Source organism: Aquarana catesbeiana, linkage group LG09 (assembly GCF_042186555.1).
Source record: "Aquarana catesbeiana isolate 2022-GZ linkage group LG09, ASM4218655v1, whole genome shotgun sequence".
In the NCBI taxonomy this organism is placed as follows: domain Eukaryota; kingdom Metazoa; phylum Chordata; class Amphibia; order Anura; family Ranidae; genus Aquarana; species Aquarana catesbeiana.
Genome location: NC_133332.1, coordinates 225,533,269 through 225,552,311, shown reverse-complemented (window position 1 = coordinate 225,552,311; position 19,043 = coordinate 225,533,269). Strand labels below are relative to the sequence as shown.

Sequence of the window (19,043 nt, the reverse complement as noted above, 5' to 3'; positions counted from 1 at the left end):
GGTGAAAGTGGGCAGCCCTGTCTTGTCCCGTTTCTGATCTGGAACGAGTCCGATAATACACCGTTGGCTCTGACCCTCGCAGTAGGATTTGAGTACACTGCTTTGATCCAATTTGTCATGTTGTCTCCCAAACCTATATGTCTCAGTGTAGCCAGCATAAGATCCCAGTTTACCCAGTCAAACGCTTTTTCTGTGTCTGTGCCTATGAAGACACTTGGAAGTTTCCTAAGATTGGCCGCGTATAGTAGATTAAGAACCTTAGTGGTGTTGTCTCGGGCTTCCCTGGTAGGCACAAAGCCTACTTGGTCCAGGTGTATCAGTTGGGTCAGATGTTGTTGTAGTCTGGTGGCTAATATTTTAGTGAAGATTTTTAGATCAGTGTTGAGGAGAGATATTGGGCGGTAGCTCCCACACTGAGTCGGGTCCTTACCCTCTTTGAGGATAACAGATATATGGGCTAGTAGAGTTGAATCGTGAAGTTTACCTGCCTTGCTTAGATTATTAAAAAGTTTGATTATTTGTGTACCTAGTGAAGGGAGTAGGGTCTTATAGTATTGTGTTGTTAGTCCATCCGGGCCGGGGGCTTTCCCAAGTTTGGTGTTGCCTATTGCTGTCTGTAGTTCTAGAAGGGTAATGGGTTCTTCTAACTGTTCGCGTGCTTCAGTCGGTAAGGTCGGCATAAGGGAGGATGTTATGTATTCTGTCATTTGCTCAGGAGGGTATGAAGGTGTGGGCAGGTTATATAACGATGCATAGTATGTTTTAAATGCTTGGGAAATTTGTTGGGGAAGGGTGACAGTCTGCTCCGCAGATGCTGATATCCGCGGTATGTATGAAGCCGTTCTCTGTGTCTGCAATGTCTGAGCTAGGAATCTGCCACATTTATTCCCTGATTCGTAGACCTTTCTGCGGCAAATTTGAACTGGAGAAGGTCTGTGATCTGTTTGCGTGTGATGTTCAGTTCACTCTCCAATGTTCCGGTCTGAGTCTGTTTGTGTTTAGTCTCCAATTGTTGCAGTTTGGAGAGTAGTGAGGTAAGTTGGGCCGTTCTCTGTCTTTTGATTCTCAAACCGTGTTTAATGAGTATACCTCGTATTACTGCCTTGTGGGTCTCCCAAATCACACCCACATCGCAGTCTGTGGTGTCATTTGTTTGGAAGAAGTGACCTATTTCCTTTGTCACATCTGCCAGCACCTCTGCGTTTTGCAGAAGGCTCTCACTGAGCCTCCAAGGCTTCCTTTGCCTGTTTTGGATGTCTGTCAAAGCATACTTGAGTATGACCGGGGCGTGGTCTGACCACGTGATAGAGCCTATGCTGGAGTCTTTGATTGCTTGTAATTGACTGTGGGGAATTAGGAAGTAATCTATCCTTGAGTAGGTGTGGTGTGGGCGGGAGTAAAATGTATAGTCTCGCTCGCCTGGGTGGAGCAGGCGCCATACGTCAATCAATTGGGTGTTGTGGAGAGTTGTTTGAATTTTTTTCCGCTGGCCTCTAGGTATGGACGTCTTTCCTGTCGAGGTATCCTCTTCTGGGTCTACAGGGATGTTAAAGTCGCCTCCCACTATAAGCTGCCCTTCTGTAAATTTCTGTAGTTGTTCTAGGTGTTTTTTGATGAAGGTATCTTGGTTACTGTTTGGTGTGTATAAGTTTGCGATTGTTACCTTCACGTCTCCTATCAACCCCTTGAGGAACAAAAACCGACCCATAGGATCTGTTTTCATGTCAATTAGTGACCAGGGAATTTTAGCTGAGATTAAAATTGAGACCCCCCTAGATTTGGTTTCTGAATATGTTGAGTGATACACTGTGGGGTAATATCTATTCTTTAGTACAGGAAATGTATCACCCCGAAAGTGCGTCTCTTGTAGCAGGGTTATGTCTACTTTCATACGCCGCATATCATGTAATAGCATCCTTCTCTTTTCAGGGATATTTAGTCCTTTAGTATTTAACGTCATAATGTTTAGTGCCTCCATTGTCGTGGGGAGTTTGGGGTGGGTGGTGAGGGGGGGGTACGGGTGTCAAGATAAGAAGGAAAGAATAGGTAAGTAGTTATGAGGGGGGAAGGAATAGAGATATAGAGAAACAATAATACAGCCCCTTAGGGGTAAGGAATAGTTTCTTGCCGAAAGTGGTGGCCTATATGGGCACCCCCCGGTCAAGAATACTACTAAAGTGTTAGCAATACTTTGCTATCACGCTCTCCAGTTGAACGAAATCAACTGTTCTATGAGCGTATTCCTATGTGGGATTATGTTCAGCAAGAGCCAGTGGGAGGAGCCCCAGCCCCAGCCCCCCCAGCCCTTGCGACCACTGTTATTGCTTATGATGTGAGCTACTAATGTGTTCCGTATACTATCAGGAGAATATGTTCATAGATCAAGAATAGTTCTAATAGTCAATTCACTGTCCTCAAACATTCCGTTATCTGTATTAACATTACAGGAAATCAACAATGACAATATAACAGTCATAGAATAAAAGAAACTCAAATAAAACACACACAGGTAAGTAAACCACCCCAATAACTTAATATTCTTAAGCTTGCCCCTAACTAGCTGTCACCCCTCTATGGACACTCTCAAAATCCTGCAACCCGTTGTGCTATTTCTTTATGGGTCTATGTCTACAACCACCCGACATATTAACTCCTTGGGAATCTATCACTTAGTCCCTCTCCCCCTTCTAACATCTCTCCTGCATGTGGTATAATACTTGGTACTCTATACTGTTTAGGGTGTCTTTATCAACTCGGGAAGTTCATTGAGAAATTATGACTCCCTGTGTGAGTCTGTTATTCAGGCTATTGTAGTCCTGAGTTGTTCATGAATCGAGACCATAACTAAGCAACTAGAAGTTGGTCTTCCTGCCTTATCAGGTACCATGTGGGCTGGGAGCGTCTCTCCGCTTGTAAGTGTATACATCCCCTCATGTACTTCCCTGAGCGGCTTCCTATTTAGGGGTGGGCCTATCGACGTTCGGAAGGGTCTGCCAATACTTTTATTCCTCCCCTGGCCTCTTGCCGACGGTCCGTCACCAAAAGTCCCTTAATTCTTGTTCTGAGAGGAGGCCAAGGACGTTTTTCTGTGAGTCCGCAGGATTATGAAGCAAGCAGAGTCAATTACTATTCCAAACCCCTATGCGTCCAGAGGATACTGTGTGTAGTCCTTACTTGCAGGTACAAACATGTGAGTCCATCAGAGGGGGAGGGTGGGAGAGGGCGGCTCAACATGAACACTCAGTCAGGATGTCGTCTCTCACAGGAGACCTGGTTTCAGAGGAGTGATTAGTGGGGTTCCTGTTTCTTGGAAATCCGGTGGGGCTATCTCTCTTCATTGGTATGAAGGGCTATCATTGGGATAAACAGTCTGTGTGCAACCTGAGGGTGAAATGACTAAAGAGTGTTTTTATGACTCACGTGACCTATTGTTGGAAGGCACTCGGGATCTCCCTCTGGGTCTCCGATCTCGTGGAGGCTGGTATGGTCTGCCTCTGTTCGGCCCTGAGCGGCCTGTTGGCTTTGGAATCTTCTGAAGCCAGTTTGGAACTTGAACAGGTTCTGCCTCCAGAAATGTGAAGAATGTCGGTAGGTCTGCTGGTGTTCTCAGCGTGAAGGAGTTTTGTGCTTTGCGGAAAATCACTGCTAATGGGTATCCCCATCTGTAGGTACAGCCATGTCGCCTCGCCACCTCCAGCACTGGTTTCAGCAGGGCTCTCCTCTGCAAAGTTGCTCTAGATAGATCTGGTAAGATCTGGATGTGTACTCCATCGAATTCAATGTCACCGTGTTCCCACGCTTTGCGAAGGATGTTTTCCTTTTGCGAGTAGCGGTGTAGGCGGCAGAGTACATCACGAGGTCTGTCTAGGTCTGCTGATTTTGGACCGAGCGTACGATGTACTCGATTTCTAGAGAGGGCGGAGGTGTTTCCAGAAGTCTAAGAAAAATAGTTGTAACTGTCTCTGCTAGATCTTCTGTGCCTGTTGCCTCTGGTATTCCCCGTAGTCGCAGATTATTGCGGCGACTGCGATCCTCCATTTCCTCTAGATGTAGCTGCATCTCCTGGGATTCCATGGCATGTATCTCTTGTGCATGTTCTAATGCTTGCACACGATTTTCTAACGAGGAGACCGACGATTTTCCATTGGCCACACGATCTGTGAGTGTGTGTAGATCTGCTCTCACCTCTGTCAGGTCTCTGCTGTGTGCCTCCTCTATTCGTAGTATCAAGGCCTCAATGTTCGCACGTGTGGGGAGAGCCTGCAACAGGGAGCGTAGGTCTTCATCTAGGTGGCTCCGGTTCTGTGACGGTACCTCTGGTTCAGGTCGAAATACGGCTGGTGTCCCAGGGAGATCGCCGTGCGGAATGGAGGGCATTGAAGAGTCTGTCAGTGTAACTGTATCCATCCTCCTGCTGCTGACTCTTGGCGCCGTAGCGATGGCGCCGGGGGAGGGGAGCTGTTCGTTCCTGAAGTAGTGTCGTATCCCGGTCTGGGAGTTCTGTGTTCCTTGTCCCCGGTTCGCAGATCTTGTCCTGTATCTGCGGGGGATGCTCATTCCTTGCTCAAAGCTGGGTTTAGTGGTTTTGTGGTCGGTTTGGGCTGAGTGAGGCCGGGAACCCCCCCAAGGAAAGTCCTCACTCGGCCATCGCTAATCCACTCTCCCTCCTTAGCACTTTTTCTGGTGTCATTAAGAGTTCATGGGTGGGGGAGGCTGTCCCGTAAGAATGTGAGAACCGTGCAGCAGAGAGTGTATTGTAGGGCCAGCAGGTATCCAGTTATTTTGGTAAGTAGATAAGGGAAAGTTCAGATGCAGGTTTTGCTGTATAAAAACGGAGCAGGTGAAAGATTGGGTGTCTCTGGAGCAGCAAGATGGCCGCCGTCCTCGGAAGGTAGGCCGAAGCCGCAGAGTTTCCTGAGGGGATGGCCGGCCGGCCGGCGGACAAGTAATCTCCACTGTTATGTGTGTTAGGCCCTAGAGATCTTTGGATGTGAGCAGCGATAGGGCGTTGATGCACCCCTCCTTCTGTGGGTCTGGGCTTTCTAGGGAGATGTGTGGAGCGGTACTCACTGCGTTCCTGGATGAAGGCCGAAATCGGGTCCGCAGGCTGCCGCCGGGCGGAAGGCCACCGATTGTCAGAGCCGACCGTAGGTGGTCCCTCTGGGCTGGGGGTCTGCTCCTCGTACTGTCCGGTAGTGGGATGTTAGTTAGGTGTTTATTGGGTGTCCGTGTCCACTGCAGATCCCTGACACAGGCCTCAGGGACTCCCGAGCAGGCTGTAGGCCTCAAGATGGCGCCGGGCCGCGGCCGTGTAAAGGCAGTCTCAGCCTAGAGGCAGATCTAGCCGGCCAATGCCCAAAATAACCCCAGGAAGCAGAGCCAGACGGGTTTGCAACCCGATGTGTGGTGTTTATAGCCCTAAAAAGGCGAGTAAAGGCGGCGGATGGGCTTGGATCCCTGTTGATTATAGGGAGCTCAGTACTCGCACGTCTTTCCTGCTGCTCGTCCGGGCACGCCCCCAATAGTCATGACTTTTAAAGTTGCTATAAAGTTCAGCCCAGTGCTGGAAAAAGTGTGTCCTTCTTTCCTGAATGAATGAATGAATGATTTATAAAGCGCTGCAAATGCGAACTGAATCGCCTCAAGGCGCTGGATGCATTCTCTGATGTCAGCTTCTCAGAAAAGGAAGGTCTTTAGTTTTTTTCTGAAGGCCTGGTGGTTTTCTTCCATGCGGATGTTGGTAGGAAGAGCGTTCCATAGTCAAGGTCCTTGGACTGCGAATCTTCGTTCTCCCTTTGCTTTGTAGCGGTATTTGGGAATGGTAAGGAGGTTTTGGTTAGCTGATCGAAGACTGCGATTCGGTGTGTAGTGTTTTATTTTCTCGTGGAGATATGGTGGGGCGTTTCCTTGTACGCATTTGTGGGTGAGGCAGAGGGTCTTGAATGTGATCCGATTCTTCACGGTTAGCCAGTGTAGGCTCTTTAGGGAGGGGGAGATGGATTCCCAGGGTTTTTTTCCTGTTAACAGTGTGGCCGCCGTGTTTTGGATGAGTTGTAAGCGCGTAAGCTGATATTGGGGTAGTCCTACGTAGAGCGAATTTGCGTAGTCGAGTCGGGAATTGATGATTGTTCCCACAACTGCCGCTTTGTCCTCTTCTGGGATGAAGGGGATGAGTCTACGTAGTTGGCGGAGGAGATGGTGGGATCCGCTCACCACTGATCCTATTTGTGCATCCATTGTCATTCCTGAGTCAAAAATGACTCAGAGACTCTTGGCTTTGGTACTTGGGGAGATGGTCTGTCCAAGGATGGTGGGAGGTGTCCATGTAGTCTTTATTTTGGAATTTTTGTTAGCTTGTAGGAGAAGAAGTTCTGTTTTTGATCCGTTGAGTTTGAGGGAGCTAGTGGTCATCCAGTCGTCTATTAAGGAGAGGCATTTCTGTAATTGCTGATGAAGGTCTTTTTGTCTGTTGATACGAAGGTAGAGTTGGGTGTCGTCAGCGTATGAGTGGAAGCAAAGATCGGTTTTCCTGATGATATTGAGAAGTGGGCGGATGTACATGTTGAATAGTACTGGTGACAAGGGTGATCCTTGAGGGACTCCGCAGGAGACTGCCCGGGTTTCCGAGGTGAATGTTCCTAGTTTCACTGTCTGGGAGCGATTCTCTATATAAGGAATTCTCTGTATAAGGAATGCCAGTTTTGCAACCCATAAGTGTCCCACAGCTCGTGTGTCCCTGTGTGCAGGCAGCTTGTTTCCTCATCAGCAGAGGAGAGACTGACACAGCTGTATTTATCTGTTATTAGCATGCCATGCATCCTTGTGGACGTTTCACGGCACCTGCGTTAGGCCCCCCCCTCTGAAAAAATCCTGCCCCCTTTTTTATTTAAAATGTTTCCAGCGCCTGAGCGTAGCGTTTTTTTGGGTCCCAGACCCAACACGAGGGGGGGCGGCAGAGCCTCTTGCAGTGAGGCACAGACCTGTATAAAATTACAGCCTACAGTAACAAACTATAGTGGTAAAATAGCGGGACGTCTGCATCCCCCACGGCGCGGGGGGTAATGTAAGGGGGTGTAGCACTGCTGTCCCCCTAACCCTCTTGTAAAAAGACATTTTTTGCAGATTTGTTTTTTTTAACCTTGCAAAATCTCCTTCCACACGCTGTGCTGCCAGACACGGAACTGAGCAAACAGTGAGACAACAGAGTAAGGTATGTGCATAGACTCCATCTAGTGGAGATTTTAGGGCATGACAAAATTTTTTCCTTAAATGAAAGAAAACGCATAGATGTTTTTAATATCTAAGTTTTCTTACCTTGCCCTCGCCGCAGGATTTTGCTGAATTAACAGAAAATCCAACTTTCACCCATCACGGCGTTCAACATTTAGCAAACCTTCAAGGACTGGGTCCATAAAAACAAGGGTCCAACTGCCTTGGGCCATGTACAAGCACCCCATCAGGAAGCTTGAGGTAATGTAACAAGATCTAAGCCCTGGGTTCCAGTCCTACAAAGAGGCATTACAGGCAAAACCCCATGCTTCGGATACGAGGTCCCAGGTACCATCCATCTTAGGCCTCAGTGGCACTTCTGGATAGATCCGGCTTCTTTTTATGGAGGAATTTAAATCCAGCATGGATCCCTCCTGGAGCTCCTCAGAGCACTTCTTCACTCGTGACCAACACCTTAGACACTGGCGAAAAAACTGATGTGCTCCTGGAAGGAGGAGGGGTTATATAGGGAGTAAACTTCCTTTGATTGGGTTTACCAGTGTCAACACCTGAAGGTGTCCCATAAACCATTAAGTAATTACTTTAGGCGCTGTGTCCCATGATGTACAATAAAGAAACTGCATGTAACAGCCAGCGGGCAGGCACACTTTTTCGAATTGGCCAGGGAGGCCTCTGCATGGTTGGTTCGCAACCAGCAAGCTCTGCGTCACTGCCAAGCCGGTGAGGCTGGTGAGTGATCTGTATGAAATCGCTTGGTGCCATGCTTAGCTGGTATACAGTCATCTGGAGCATTTTCCTAGCCTATTTGCTCACTCTCAAAGTACTTTTCTATTTTGCTGAGGGACACAATATTTCCACAAGAGCTGGGAACTCCAATGCGACGGCAGATCAACTGCTTAATTTTCTGTTGCTTCAATGCCTTCCGATCTTTGCTGTTAGCGGATGGGAACTTTGTGTTCTTTTTTCTCCTCTTTAAATATTTGCATCGATTATTTGAGCCTTAATACAGGCCTGGATACAAGAGTTGGCACAGTTGTGCCACATTGGTTGCTAATCTGGTTTATGGCCCATTGTCCGTGGCTGAGCAACATATGGAGGGCTTCTACAAATTTACTAAGCCAGAACGTTATTTGCTCAGGCTGCCACCACACTTCTCTGTATGGTTATAATGCTTACTATACTATTTTGAGAGTTATGTACCTGCCTTTATTACTACGATTTCATGGAATATTAGAGGCCTGAGCACCACTCTGAAACGAACTATGATTCATACTTGCCTTAAAAAGTTTCACCCTGCCATTTTGTGCTTTCAGGAAACTCACTTATATGTGGCCCCCAAGAGCTGCTTAAGATATCCCTGGGTGGGCTGGGCGTACTATTCCACTCATACCTCATTTTCTTGGGGTGTGAGTGTAATGGTGCATGGTTCCTTAGATTATCAGGAGTATGAGGTGAACATTGACTCAGAGGGATGTTTTGTTTTTCTACATTGCTGCATTGGGATTTTGACATGTATCTTGGCTTTTATTTACATACCCCCCCAATTTCACTGTGCGGGTGCTCCGGCTTCTCCTGGCATACTTTGAGGTACCATTGTTGATAGTGGGGGATTTTAACTGCTGGTTGAATCCTTGTCTGGACAAACAGCCATCCCCCAGGTGTCTCGCTCCCCAGAGAGAGACCCCCTGGCCCATTTATTGACGGAAGTGGGATGGATAGATTTTTGGAGACATCGTAATCCTTTATATAAGCAATTCTCCTGCTTTTCCAACACCCACGGTACTATATCCAGGATTGATTTGGCAGTAGGCAACTCGGTTGTGCTCCCCTCTATCCCTGAGGTTTCGTATAGGCCCAGATGTGTTTGACCACTCACATGTGGTGGTATGCCTTCTTGTGGCCCCACTTTCCAAATTGCCCAGAGCGCCCTGGAAATTCAATGCCTTTTGGCTGAACTTGTTTACCTCTCACAAGGAATTGGAGTGGGGCATCCAAGCATTCTTTACTGACCAACGGGGTACAGCGCCCATTCTTGTTCAATGGGAGGCACTCAAGGTATATTTTAGGGGGCTTCTTATAGCGGAGCTTACCAAGATTAAAAAGACACTCAGTGGGGCTACGGGTGGAGCTGGAGTCCCGATGCAATCCCTGGAGAGGCAGTACGTGCAAGATCCTACTGACTCTGCTAGGGAGGTTTAGTAGTCGGCTCAATCTGCTTATGAGCGTCTGCTGTCCTCTTCGGCAGAGAAAAAGGTCAAGCTGGCATTTTTTGAGGAAGGGGAAAGCACAGGCCGCCTTTTGGCAAAAATTACCAATTTGCAACAACGCTCTCCAGCTATTGGATCGATAAAAAAATAGCATGGGCTGTCTTGTGCATTCCTCCGATCAAATATTACAGGTGCTGGCGAGTTTTTATGAGGAGTTGTACCTTCTTACCTCACTATATGCTCCAGAGGAATTAGAGGGGTATCTGTCTACAATTATGCTTCCACGCTTAACTGATGCACAACGGAGGGATCTTGATTCTTGCTTACGCTGGAGGAACTGCAGATAGCAGTATTCCCCAATTGTAAGGCTCCTGGGGAGGATGGTCTCCCCATGGAAATTTATAAACAATACTCAGTCACTATTATCACAATTAATCAAAGTTTTTAATGCTGCGAGGGAACACAATACATTTTGTGTGCAGCAATCTGCAGGGTGCTGCTGCTCATAGCCTTAAATTAATGTAAATTTAAAAGGTTCAAAAAGATTTAAAAAAATGCACTGTGATGTGTTGTAACAACACACTGCCGCATGTGTGTGCACTGATTTTCATTTTCATATGCAATAACATTAGGGAAGCTCATTCATAAAATCGCACTAAAAAAGGTGCATTTACATTTTTAAATTTTTTTTAAAAGCAGTAAAATGGGATTCCCTTGCCTTATCCTGGTTTGGCCGTTGCAACACATTGATAATTAATGCTATGCCCAGGTTATTGTACTTCCTGCAGGCTTTACCGATCAAGATACCTCATTCTCTTTTTCATTCTGTTCAGTTTTCAGTTTTCTTCAAGTTTATTTGGCACAGCAAACACCCCCACATTGGCAGAAATCTGCTGCTTTGGCCCAAACTAAAGGGCAGACTGAGTTTTCCTAATCCAGCATTATATTACACAGCAGCCCAAATGACCAGAGTAGTAGATTGGTGTAGGCACCAGACCCACAAACTATGGGTCACCTTGGAACAGGAAGCAGGGGTGCGCCGCTAGCAGGGTTACCACCATGGGCAGGAAAACAACATGTCTCTCACCTTTCCACCCATCCACTAATATGACCCGCTCTTGTCAAAATAGACTTTTTTCAGCTGGCTTGCTTGGAGAGCTTCCCCTCTCCCATGATGCCAATAATAGGCCATCCAGAGTTTTTACCCGGACCTACCAACCCGAGCTTTCGATCTTGTCACCTTGAGGTCTACTGCGTGCCTCCCATTTCTTACGCTCCAATGGCTGGCTTACAATGCACACTTTGCTCACTAGTTCATCTACACCTTCTCTGGATTATTGGAGGGCTCTCCAATTGTCTAATTTCTTGCATTCTCAACCCAAACATGGTCTTTTCCCTAGGAAATTGCACTCCTTCGAGGAGATATGTTAGGGAGAGGGCCTGATTCGAAGATTCCTTTCCACTTCTTACAAATACCTCTACTCCACGCTCTTCCCCCTTCCTTGTTAAATGGGAGAAGGACTTACACGTAACTAACTTTCTCTTACCCTCAAAAAGGGGGCACACTTTTTGGACAGAAATCCTTGTGCAGCAGATACCAGGATACCACCTACAAAATTGTGACCCATTGTTACAGGACTGTCAGTCCTTGCCAAACAGTTTCCTCAACAGAGTGATCGCTGCTGGAAGAGATGTGGTTCGTCTAAGGGCACTCTCTTACACACTTTTTGGGACTGCCCTTAAATGCGCACATTGTGGCAACCTGTGCTTCCACCAATTCACGGATATTGCTTAATCTCACTCCACTGTCAAGGAAGTGATATCATAAATATCTGCTTAAGCACCTATTAAAACGCAGCAGGAGCTTGTATCCCTAGTATGTGGAAACACCAACTTGCTCCAACGGTTACACAATGGCTCGCAAATCGAATGATATCGAACAACTGGAGAAACTGACAGCGGCCCTTCGAGATAAAACTGAGGAACCCTAAGACCAGGTGATCCTATTGGAATCTCTTCAGTTTCTCTAATGAATACCTACAATGTGTGTGACTCACACAATTCCTTTGTTCCAGCTTCTTATTGGGTCATCAATCCCGGTTCCGATTTCCCCAGTGGTGTTTTTTTTTTCTCCTCGCCTTTTCTCCTTTTTGTCCTATTCTCTTTAATACATAGAAAACTCCTTTGGGTGCATGCAGATTCCGGCAAGCATGGGTATATTTGACTTATACACATTTTTGTATACTGTACTTTAAGGTTTTCTGAGCATTAATTTCTACCCTATGACCATTCTCTGAATCCCAGAGGCCCTTTGATACTCAATTAACCAGGTCATTTTGGTTTGGATAGACTGTTGATACCTCTTATTGATCAATGTGGTCTCTATAGGTGAGGCTGTATTCCTCTGTGGATACTTTTTGAGCTATGCCTTGTAGTGCCTTGAAATGTATACTCAACAATTGTATGGAGTCAATGTTTTTATTGTTATCTGTTGCAATCCTCTAAATACATTTTTTTTTTAAAAAGCACACTGCATAGTGATAAGTTCCCATTTGTTGTGGTGCCCTCCAACGCACATGTTAGTAATGTGCTTTGGAGTGCCATTAACAATGAATGACACCACAGTGCACCAACTAGACTACCTGTTTTTGTGTGCTGGCACAATGGCATGCTTGTTCCTACATCATACTGATGTGAATATGGATTTGTTCCTTAAAAAAAAAAAAAAAATATATTTTATTACTTTTATATTTTACTTTTAAAATACAGGAATAGATTTTAGGACACTTGCACATTGAACAGGGCATGCTCTGTTTACAGCGCTTCCTGTTCATTCATGGAGACAGACATAGTAAAGATACATGATCATTCATGTATACTGTCTCAGTATTTGTGAATGAACAGCAAGCACAGAGGAGACAGCCGGATGTGCAGGGCGGGGGGGATTGAAATTATTTGCTGGTGCCCTCTTGTCACTGGATCCTCCCCGTTGGGTGCAGGCCGCTTCTCCCCTGCACTTCTGCTGCAGGCCTCGAAGGACACATGGGGTATACGGGCTGTGCAGGGGACAAAGCATATTTTTTACTGGCACCCAGCAGGAAGGATCACTGTCATTTTTGAATGAATTGCTACAAATTATTGAATTTGAATGAATGGTTTGCTATGATCAGTGGCTTATTAGTCGCTGATCATAGATGTTTAATTATTCAGCAGAGTCAGGAGAATTACTCTGATATAAGTTAATGGTCACTGAAGTAACCTTAAGCTTAAAGCAGAGTGGGAAATGAAGCGGATGTAAGGCATACTGACCCGGTCAGCTGGAAAAGTTTCTGAAGTTCCATATACCTTACGTCCACTGCAGCAAAATGGTTTAAAATTCTGTGCACATTCAATCCCCATAAATACCTTAGAATTTTCTTTATTTCTGTGTCTACAATTCATGTTACACTCTCACTTGTCTCCCTTTGTAGCCACCCATTCAGATGTACTGACAGCAGAGACTGTAAGTGATGACAAGGGATGAAGCTGGGTGAAAGAGCACATCCTTGGGATCCCTATAGAACAGCAAATTCCTCTCTGCTGGCCACTGGATGGTGCAGCCTTTAGCAATGCTTTGTGGATCAGCTGCTTGGTTACTGTTCCAGAAGCAGGTCTGATAGAATGTAGTCAAGCAACTGATGGGGCAGACTGTATGGCTAAAATTTACACCATTCAGTGGGGATGGGGGGGGGGGTTAATATTGCTTAAAGCAAGGTAAACTCTCTCTATATATTTCCTACTCAGCTGTTAGCAAGAAGGTCATTCATATCAGCCTAGCAGCCCACCTACAGGTGTAAGGGAAGCACTTATTTTCCAGACCAGACTGGAAAGTGGTGTTAAAAATGAATTAACAATAACTATATATATGTACTGCTTCTTAAAAATATATATCTCTAGATATAGATATATATATCTATATCTAGAGATATACATATCTATAGATATATATATATATATATATATATATACATACATATCTATAGATATATATATATATATATATATATATATATATATATATATATATATACACACACACACACACACATACATGTATGTATATATTAAAAATAATATATACATACACACATATACAGGGGGGCCCGGGTTACAAACAAGTTAGGGACTGTAGGTTTGTTCTTAAGTTGAATCTGTTTGTAAGTCGGAACAGGTACATTTTTTAAGTGTAGCTCCAGACAAAAAATATATTTTTAAGCTTTTTGGATAGCATAGAGAAGGGTTAACACCCCTGTAACATTTGTTTTGCTGTGTTTGCCCCTGTTCAGAAGATTTCACCCCACTTTCTGTCCCAATAAGAATTGGATTTTGAAAATTTTGGGTTGTTGTGGAAACAAGCCTTGGTGATAAAGCATTAGTGGAGGTACCTTTTCCCCATAATAGCTTCTTACAGGAGTGAATTTCCCTTCCTAGGGGTAGATTTCCTCTCACTTCCTGTTGTCTCCCTCCGTTTATAAGTAGGATGTTTGTAACTAGGGGACCCCCTGTGTATGTATGTATGTATGTATGTATGTATGCATATATATGCCTACACACACATGTATTGCTTATTAAACCATTTACCTTTATAGTATTCATAATGGTGCCCAACACAACTCGCCCACTGTACATCTCCTCCAGATCAAACTCCTTTCTGAGAGACTGAAAGACTCCATTCATAATCTTCTTCACCTGATAGAGAAATCCAACACACACATGTAAACATCTACATGTGGATAACAGGTGTGGAGAACACAGACATTATGGGCAGTTTCTGAGTCCTTCTATTGTGGGATTGACAACTGCGCGCACGCACACACACAAAGAAAAAATACCTGTCCACACATTTATGTGCCATTTACTGGTGTCAGTCCCCTGCTCCTAACCCTAACTGTTAAAACAGTAGCAGTTACCAAGGTTACCAAAGCTTGGCAAACCATTTAAAGCGGAGCTCCATCCAAAAGGGGAAGCTCCGCTGGTTTGCTTCCTCAAAACCAGGTATCGGCTCCCACTACTGTGCAAGATCGCTGCATCATTGTGCAGTGATCTACATAACTTCCGGCCCCTCCTTCCCTCCCGCTGTTTTCTGGGAGACCATTCAGAAAGCGCAGCGTGACTCGTGCATGCGCAGTAGGAAACAGGCTGTGAAGCCACAAGGCTTCACTTCCCGTTTCCCTTAGTAAAGATGCCGGTGCCTGCACCAAGAGCCAATGGACGGATCGGCTTTGGGTCCCGACATGGTGGGCTCCCTGGACAGGTAAGTGTCCTTATATTAAAAGTCAGCAGCTACAATATTTGTAGCTGCCGACTATTAATTCTTTTTCCCCAGGCTAGAACTCCTCTTTAAATTTTGCTTGGCATGAACCAGGCTAGCCTAGAAAAAACACTAACTCAATGTGGGCTAAACCTCACACATGAAGCCCACTGATAAGCACTGATGGGCTCAGACGTGTTCGGATCAAGCCTACCAGGAAGCCGTCACTGCACACCGCCAATCATAGGCAGTAAGACATCTCCCGATCGGCAGCTGCACATACACACGCTGCCTATGACTGGCGGTGTGCAGTGCCGGCTTCCTGGCGGGCTCAATCCGAACATGCCCGAGCCCATCGCTACTGATTGGTTTCCAAGGCTGGGCTGCAATGTGCCCAAGAAAGTAAAACAGCTATGAGCACCGGTAATATCAGAACTGTTCACAATCCAGATGTTAACACCACTAAATTGTGAGGTTTCCAATGAAATACACCAATGTGGGACACCAAAATGATAAAAAACTCATAGCAAAAAAAAGTCATGTGTTTACTATATATGCATCAAAAGTTTTCCTTTAAAAATTGTAGTACTGGCTTATAACTCAATGTTAATGCCAGACCTACAGATTTTAAAACATCCCAAGTTGGTGTATTGTTTGTTAGGGATCGTGGTGCTCACCCTCTAAGGGTTAGATACTCCCTGGAGCTCTATATTATTTAAAAACTGATTTTCCAATGAAATCAGCAGCATAAAAAAAGGACAGAGTTATATATGCAAGTTTTTCATACATTGTCCTAAAAATAAAAATCCTTTTTAAAAGTGAAGCCATCAGCCATTTAAACATAACAGTCTAAGGTTTCTGCTATTAGTTTCTGTTCTGTTAGCCAGAATACCCTTAATGGTGCCCCTCTAAACCTGGTTTTACTTTGTTGCCAAGACTTTCCTGACTTCAGACCTAAGGCCCACCCTCATGCCATCACTTTTTTTTATCAAATCATTTTTATTTGGGTTTTTCAAGTTAAAAAACACACAGATACAGGCAAGCCATGTTACATTCTCCAGAACCCCTATGTCAAGAGCAAAAGTTGGCAAGAAAACAGAGTACACATACATAAGCTTAATAAATGAACAAGCAAGAGAGGGTGCCTCCATCTGAGCATAAACCATGTGTGATTAGCTTGAAACTTAAGAAAGATAATAATGCACTCACAAAATTGTGAAGAGGAACACAGCCTGTCATCAGTGGGGGAGTGGTCATCTGGAAGAATGCAGAGATTGGCAGGCAAGTAGCTGGCATGTGCAGAGTTCGGGCAGGAAGGTGATATGTGGATGAAGAAGAGAACTGCCATTTAGCCACCACACAAGCCGGGTTGCCTGCGCTTTTCAGTCCCCTTACGCTACAGTGGGTCTCCTCTTCACCCACAATGCAGCTTCCCGGCTGAAATTTATATAGATTAATTTTTTTTTTTTTCCCCACGTAGTGGTCCCTCATGGCTGCACCGGAACACTTACATCTACATTCAATGGAGTAAGAGAGTACGTAGAGTAAGGGTTTTTTTTTTTTTTTTTTGCTGTCTGTGTCCCATTGGAGCATTGGAGAGATTTACCTTCACTCCCTGCCTCAGTCATAACAGAAAGTAAGAGGAAAGCTATCCAAAGCGAGTCCCTTATTGGAAGATTTACCCTCTATTCCTGTTCTGGTGACCACTCAAATTTTTTTTTCCTTCTTTCTTTTTCAATGAGAACAGTCACACAGACAAATAAAGAGGGGGAATCTCCCTAACATGGACACAGCAATAAAAACTGACAGTTTTTCTAATCCTTCTCCACTCAAAAAAAAAAAAAACAAACAAACAAAAAGAAAAAAGGAAGACATTTTGCCTTCAGTCAGACCCAAAAGCTCACCTCTTCCGTGGGGTCCGTAGCCAGATTTCTGTCACCATCCCTCGTCTGTGTGTCTTCAAGTTGCTCTGTTAGGGTAACGACCTGAGCCTGGAGCTGGGCGCACTGACAGGGGACACAAGAATGGCATGTAAGTAGATAAGATTTGGCATTCTAACTTTGCAAGAAGAATATCTATTAAAGCAGGGCTCAAAATGTCCAGTCCTGAGCTACTAGCCAGGCCTTAAGAATTACTCTTCACCAGTTGCCCCATCCAACCCTTACCCTGCCTCGCTACTAAACAAGCCCTCATAAATTATCTCATGAAACACTGTTAAACATTTTATTCAAAATTAGGTTACGAAAATAAATATTAACAACTTTAACAATATTAACATTAAGCAATGTAAACATAAAAAGGAAAATAAGTGCTTTACATGGACATGGCACAAAAGATGATCAGAAACTGCAGACATGGCACAAGAAATGATCAGAAACTGCAGACATGGCACAAGAAATGGTCAGACACTGCAGACATGGCACAAGAGATGGTCAGAGACTGCGGACATTTCACAAGAGATGGTCAGAGACTGTGGACATGGCCCAAGAGATGGTCAGAGACTGCAGGCATCCTACAGGAGATGGTCAGGGACTGGTTTAGCAGATCTTGCCCCATTTACTCACTGTCTGTGTTGTGTCCCTCTTCTCAGCGTGGTGGTGTGTCCTCTATTAGTACTGAGCCGACACCATGCTTTTGCTTTGCTGTCATCCTTAGGGCTCAGAAACTGCACTGGAGGGCACAGTGGTCAGGCACACTAAAGGTAGAGACAGAGGATGGAGCAGCACCTCTATTGTGGCCAGAGATGTCAGCGCCGGTGAAGTAGATCCAATTCCATCCTTGCTCTCATGCCGCGCTTGACAATGCCCCCTCCAGTTCTGCCAAGTTATTTGTAGAAACCGCTGAGCTGCACCATCACATACCTGTTTGCACGGTCGGTCCACCACCCCCCCATTCCCTGGCCAAGCACAGCGGAGTCCTGCAGGGTTGCCCAGTTCCGGACTTTTTTATGGGCAACCGCCTTGGCTACCTTATGCTGGCACCGGGCCCTGCTCGCCCTCAGCTTATTTCCACTCACCTAATTTTGAGCAGGCAAGTGTAAATTTTAAGGGCCGTCTTAAAGGATAAGTTCACCTTTGGGAACATGATACATATTCCACCCTAAAAAATGGGTGGAACATGTAACATGTTCTCACTCCTGCAGCATCTCCCAGAACCACTACATCTAGTGACAGCAAGCAGGTGATCTTCTCCCCCTGCCCCCATCTGGCCGTCTCATTCATTCACTGAGTTCTATGAATGAGAGAACTACAAGTACCGACAGCCTTTGCGGCTGTCAGCTTGTAGTTCTCAATGAACTAACATGGCGCTGTTGAGTGCTCTGGTAGTCCATTGAATCTTCCTGTCTGTGTGTATCTGACCACCCACCCACCCGTACGAGCAGACAGATACACTGACAAGTCTGCTGGATTTCTGTATAGCATCCGTGATCTGCTGATCACAGGTGCAATGCTTTCCAGGTTCCTAGTAAAAAAAAATAAAAATAAAAATGCAGAATTTTTTTTACCTGCAAAAAGATGTGCATGTATTACTTTTTTAAATAGTGAACTTATCCTTTAAGGCATTCAAGCTGATCACACTTATCAAATCAAGTAGTACAATGTATCAAGAGCTGTAAAGAAATCCATGTGTATGCAGTCATGAGGTCAAACACAATTCATTCCATTTATGTTATAGGCCCCTTTCACACGGGCGCTCCGATCAGGTCTGTCTGTCAGTTTTTCAGGTGGACCTGATCGGCCGCTCCATGCACCTCTATGGAGCGGCGGATGTCAGTGGTGACATGTTCGCTGACATCTGCTCCGATCCTGTCCTTGAAATCCAGACGAATGTAAACCCTATTTTCAATCCGTCTGGAAAATCGGATTGGATGAAAACGGACAGGTGGTCCGTTTTCATCCAATCTCCATAGAGGACAGCAAGGCTTTGACAGGTCCATCTCCGCAGAGTGAGCGGAGACTCACCTGTCATCTGCCTGCTCAGCGGGGATCAGCGGAACGATTCCTGCTGAAAAAAGCGGAGTCCTTACACAAACAAACCCGTGTGAAAGATCCCTTATACTCCAGCTAAAATGATTTGTATAAAGTGGAGATTTTTTGCAATCTGTGTCCCTGTTTGGAAGATTTCACTCACTTCTTATCACAAGAGAATGTGATCAGAAATCTCTAATGGGAGACAGACACAAAGTAGGGTGGGGGAATGGTATCTTTCTGCCCCAATCTTCCTGTCTTGGGACAACCATTTCCCCCATTTTTTGTACGGGTGTCACAGGAAGTAAGGCAAAATCTCCCCAATGGGGGTCACAGACAAACACAAAC

The 19,043-nt window shown here is 45.3% G+C and overlaps 1 protein-coding gene across 2 annotated transcripts in view; it reads right to left on the bottom strand.

Annotated features, from left to right (window-relative positions):
• The window catches only part of FKBP15 (FKBP prolyl isomerase family member 15), a 121,828-nt gene that overhangs the window by 14,321 nt on the left and 88,464 nt on the right, over positions 1-19,043 (bottom strand). For both annotated transcript variants that reach the window (XM_073599853.1, XM_073599854.1), the window contains 2 exons: positions 16,632-16,733; positions 14,058-14,165 (listed from right to left, as the gene is read on the bottom strand). In XM_073599853.1, coding sequence (XP_073455954.1) covers positions 14,058-14,165; positions 16,632-16,733 — 210 coding nt within the window. The remainder of the gene's footprint in view (positions 1-14,057; positions 14,166-16,631; positions 16,734-19,043) is intronic.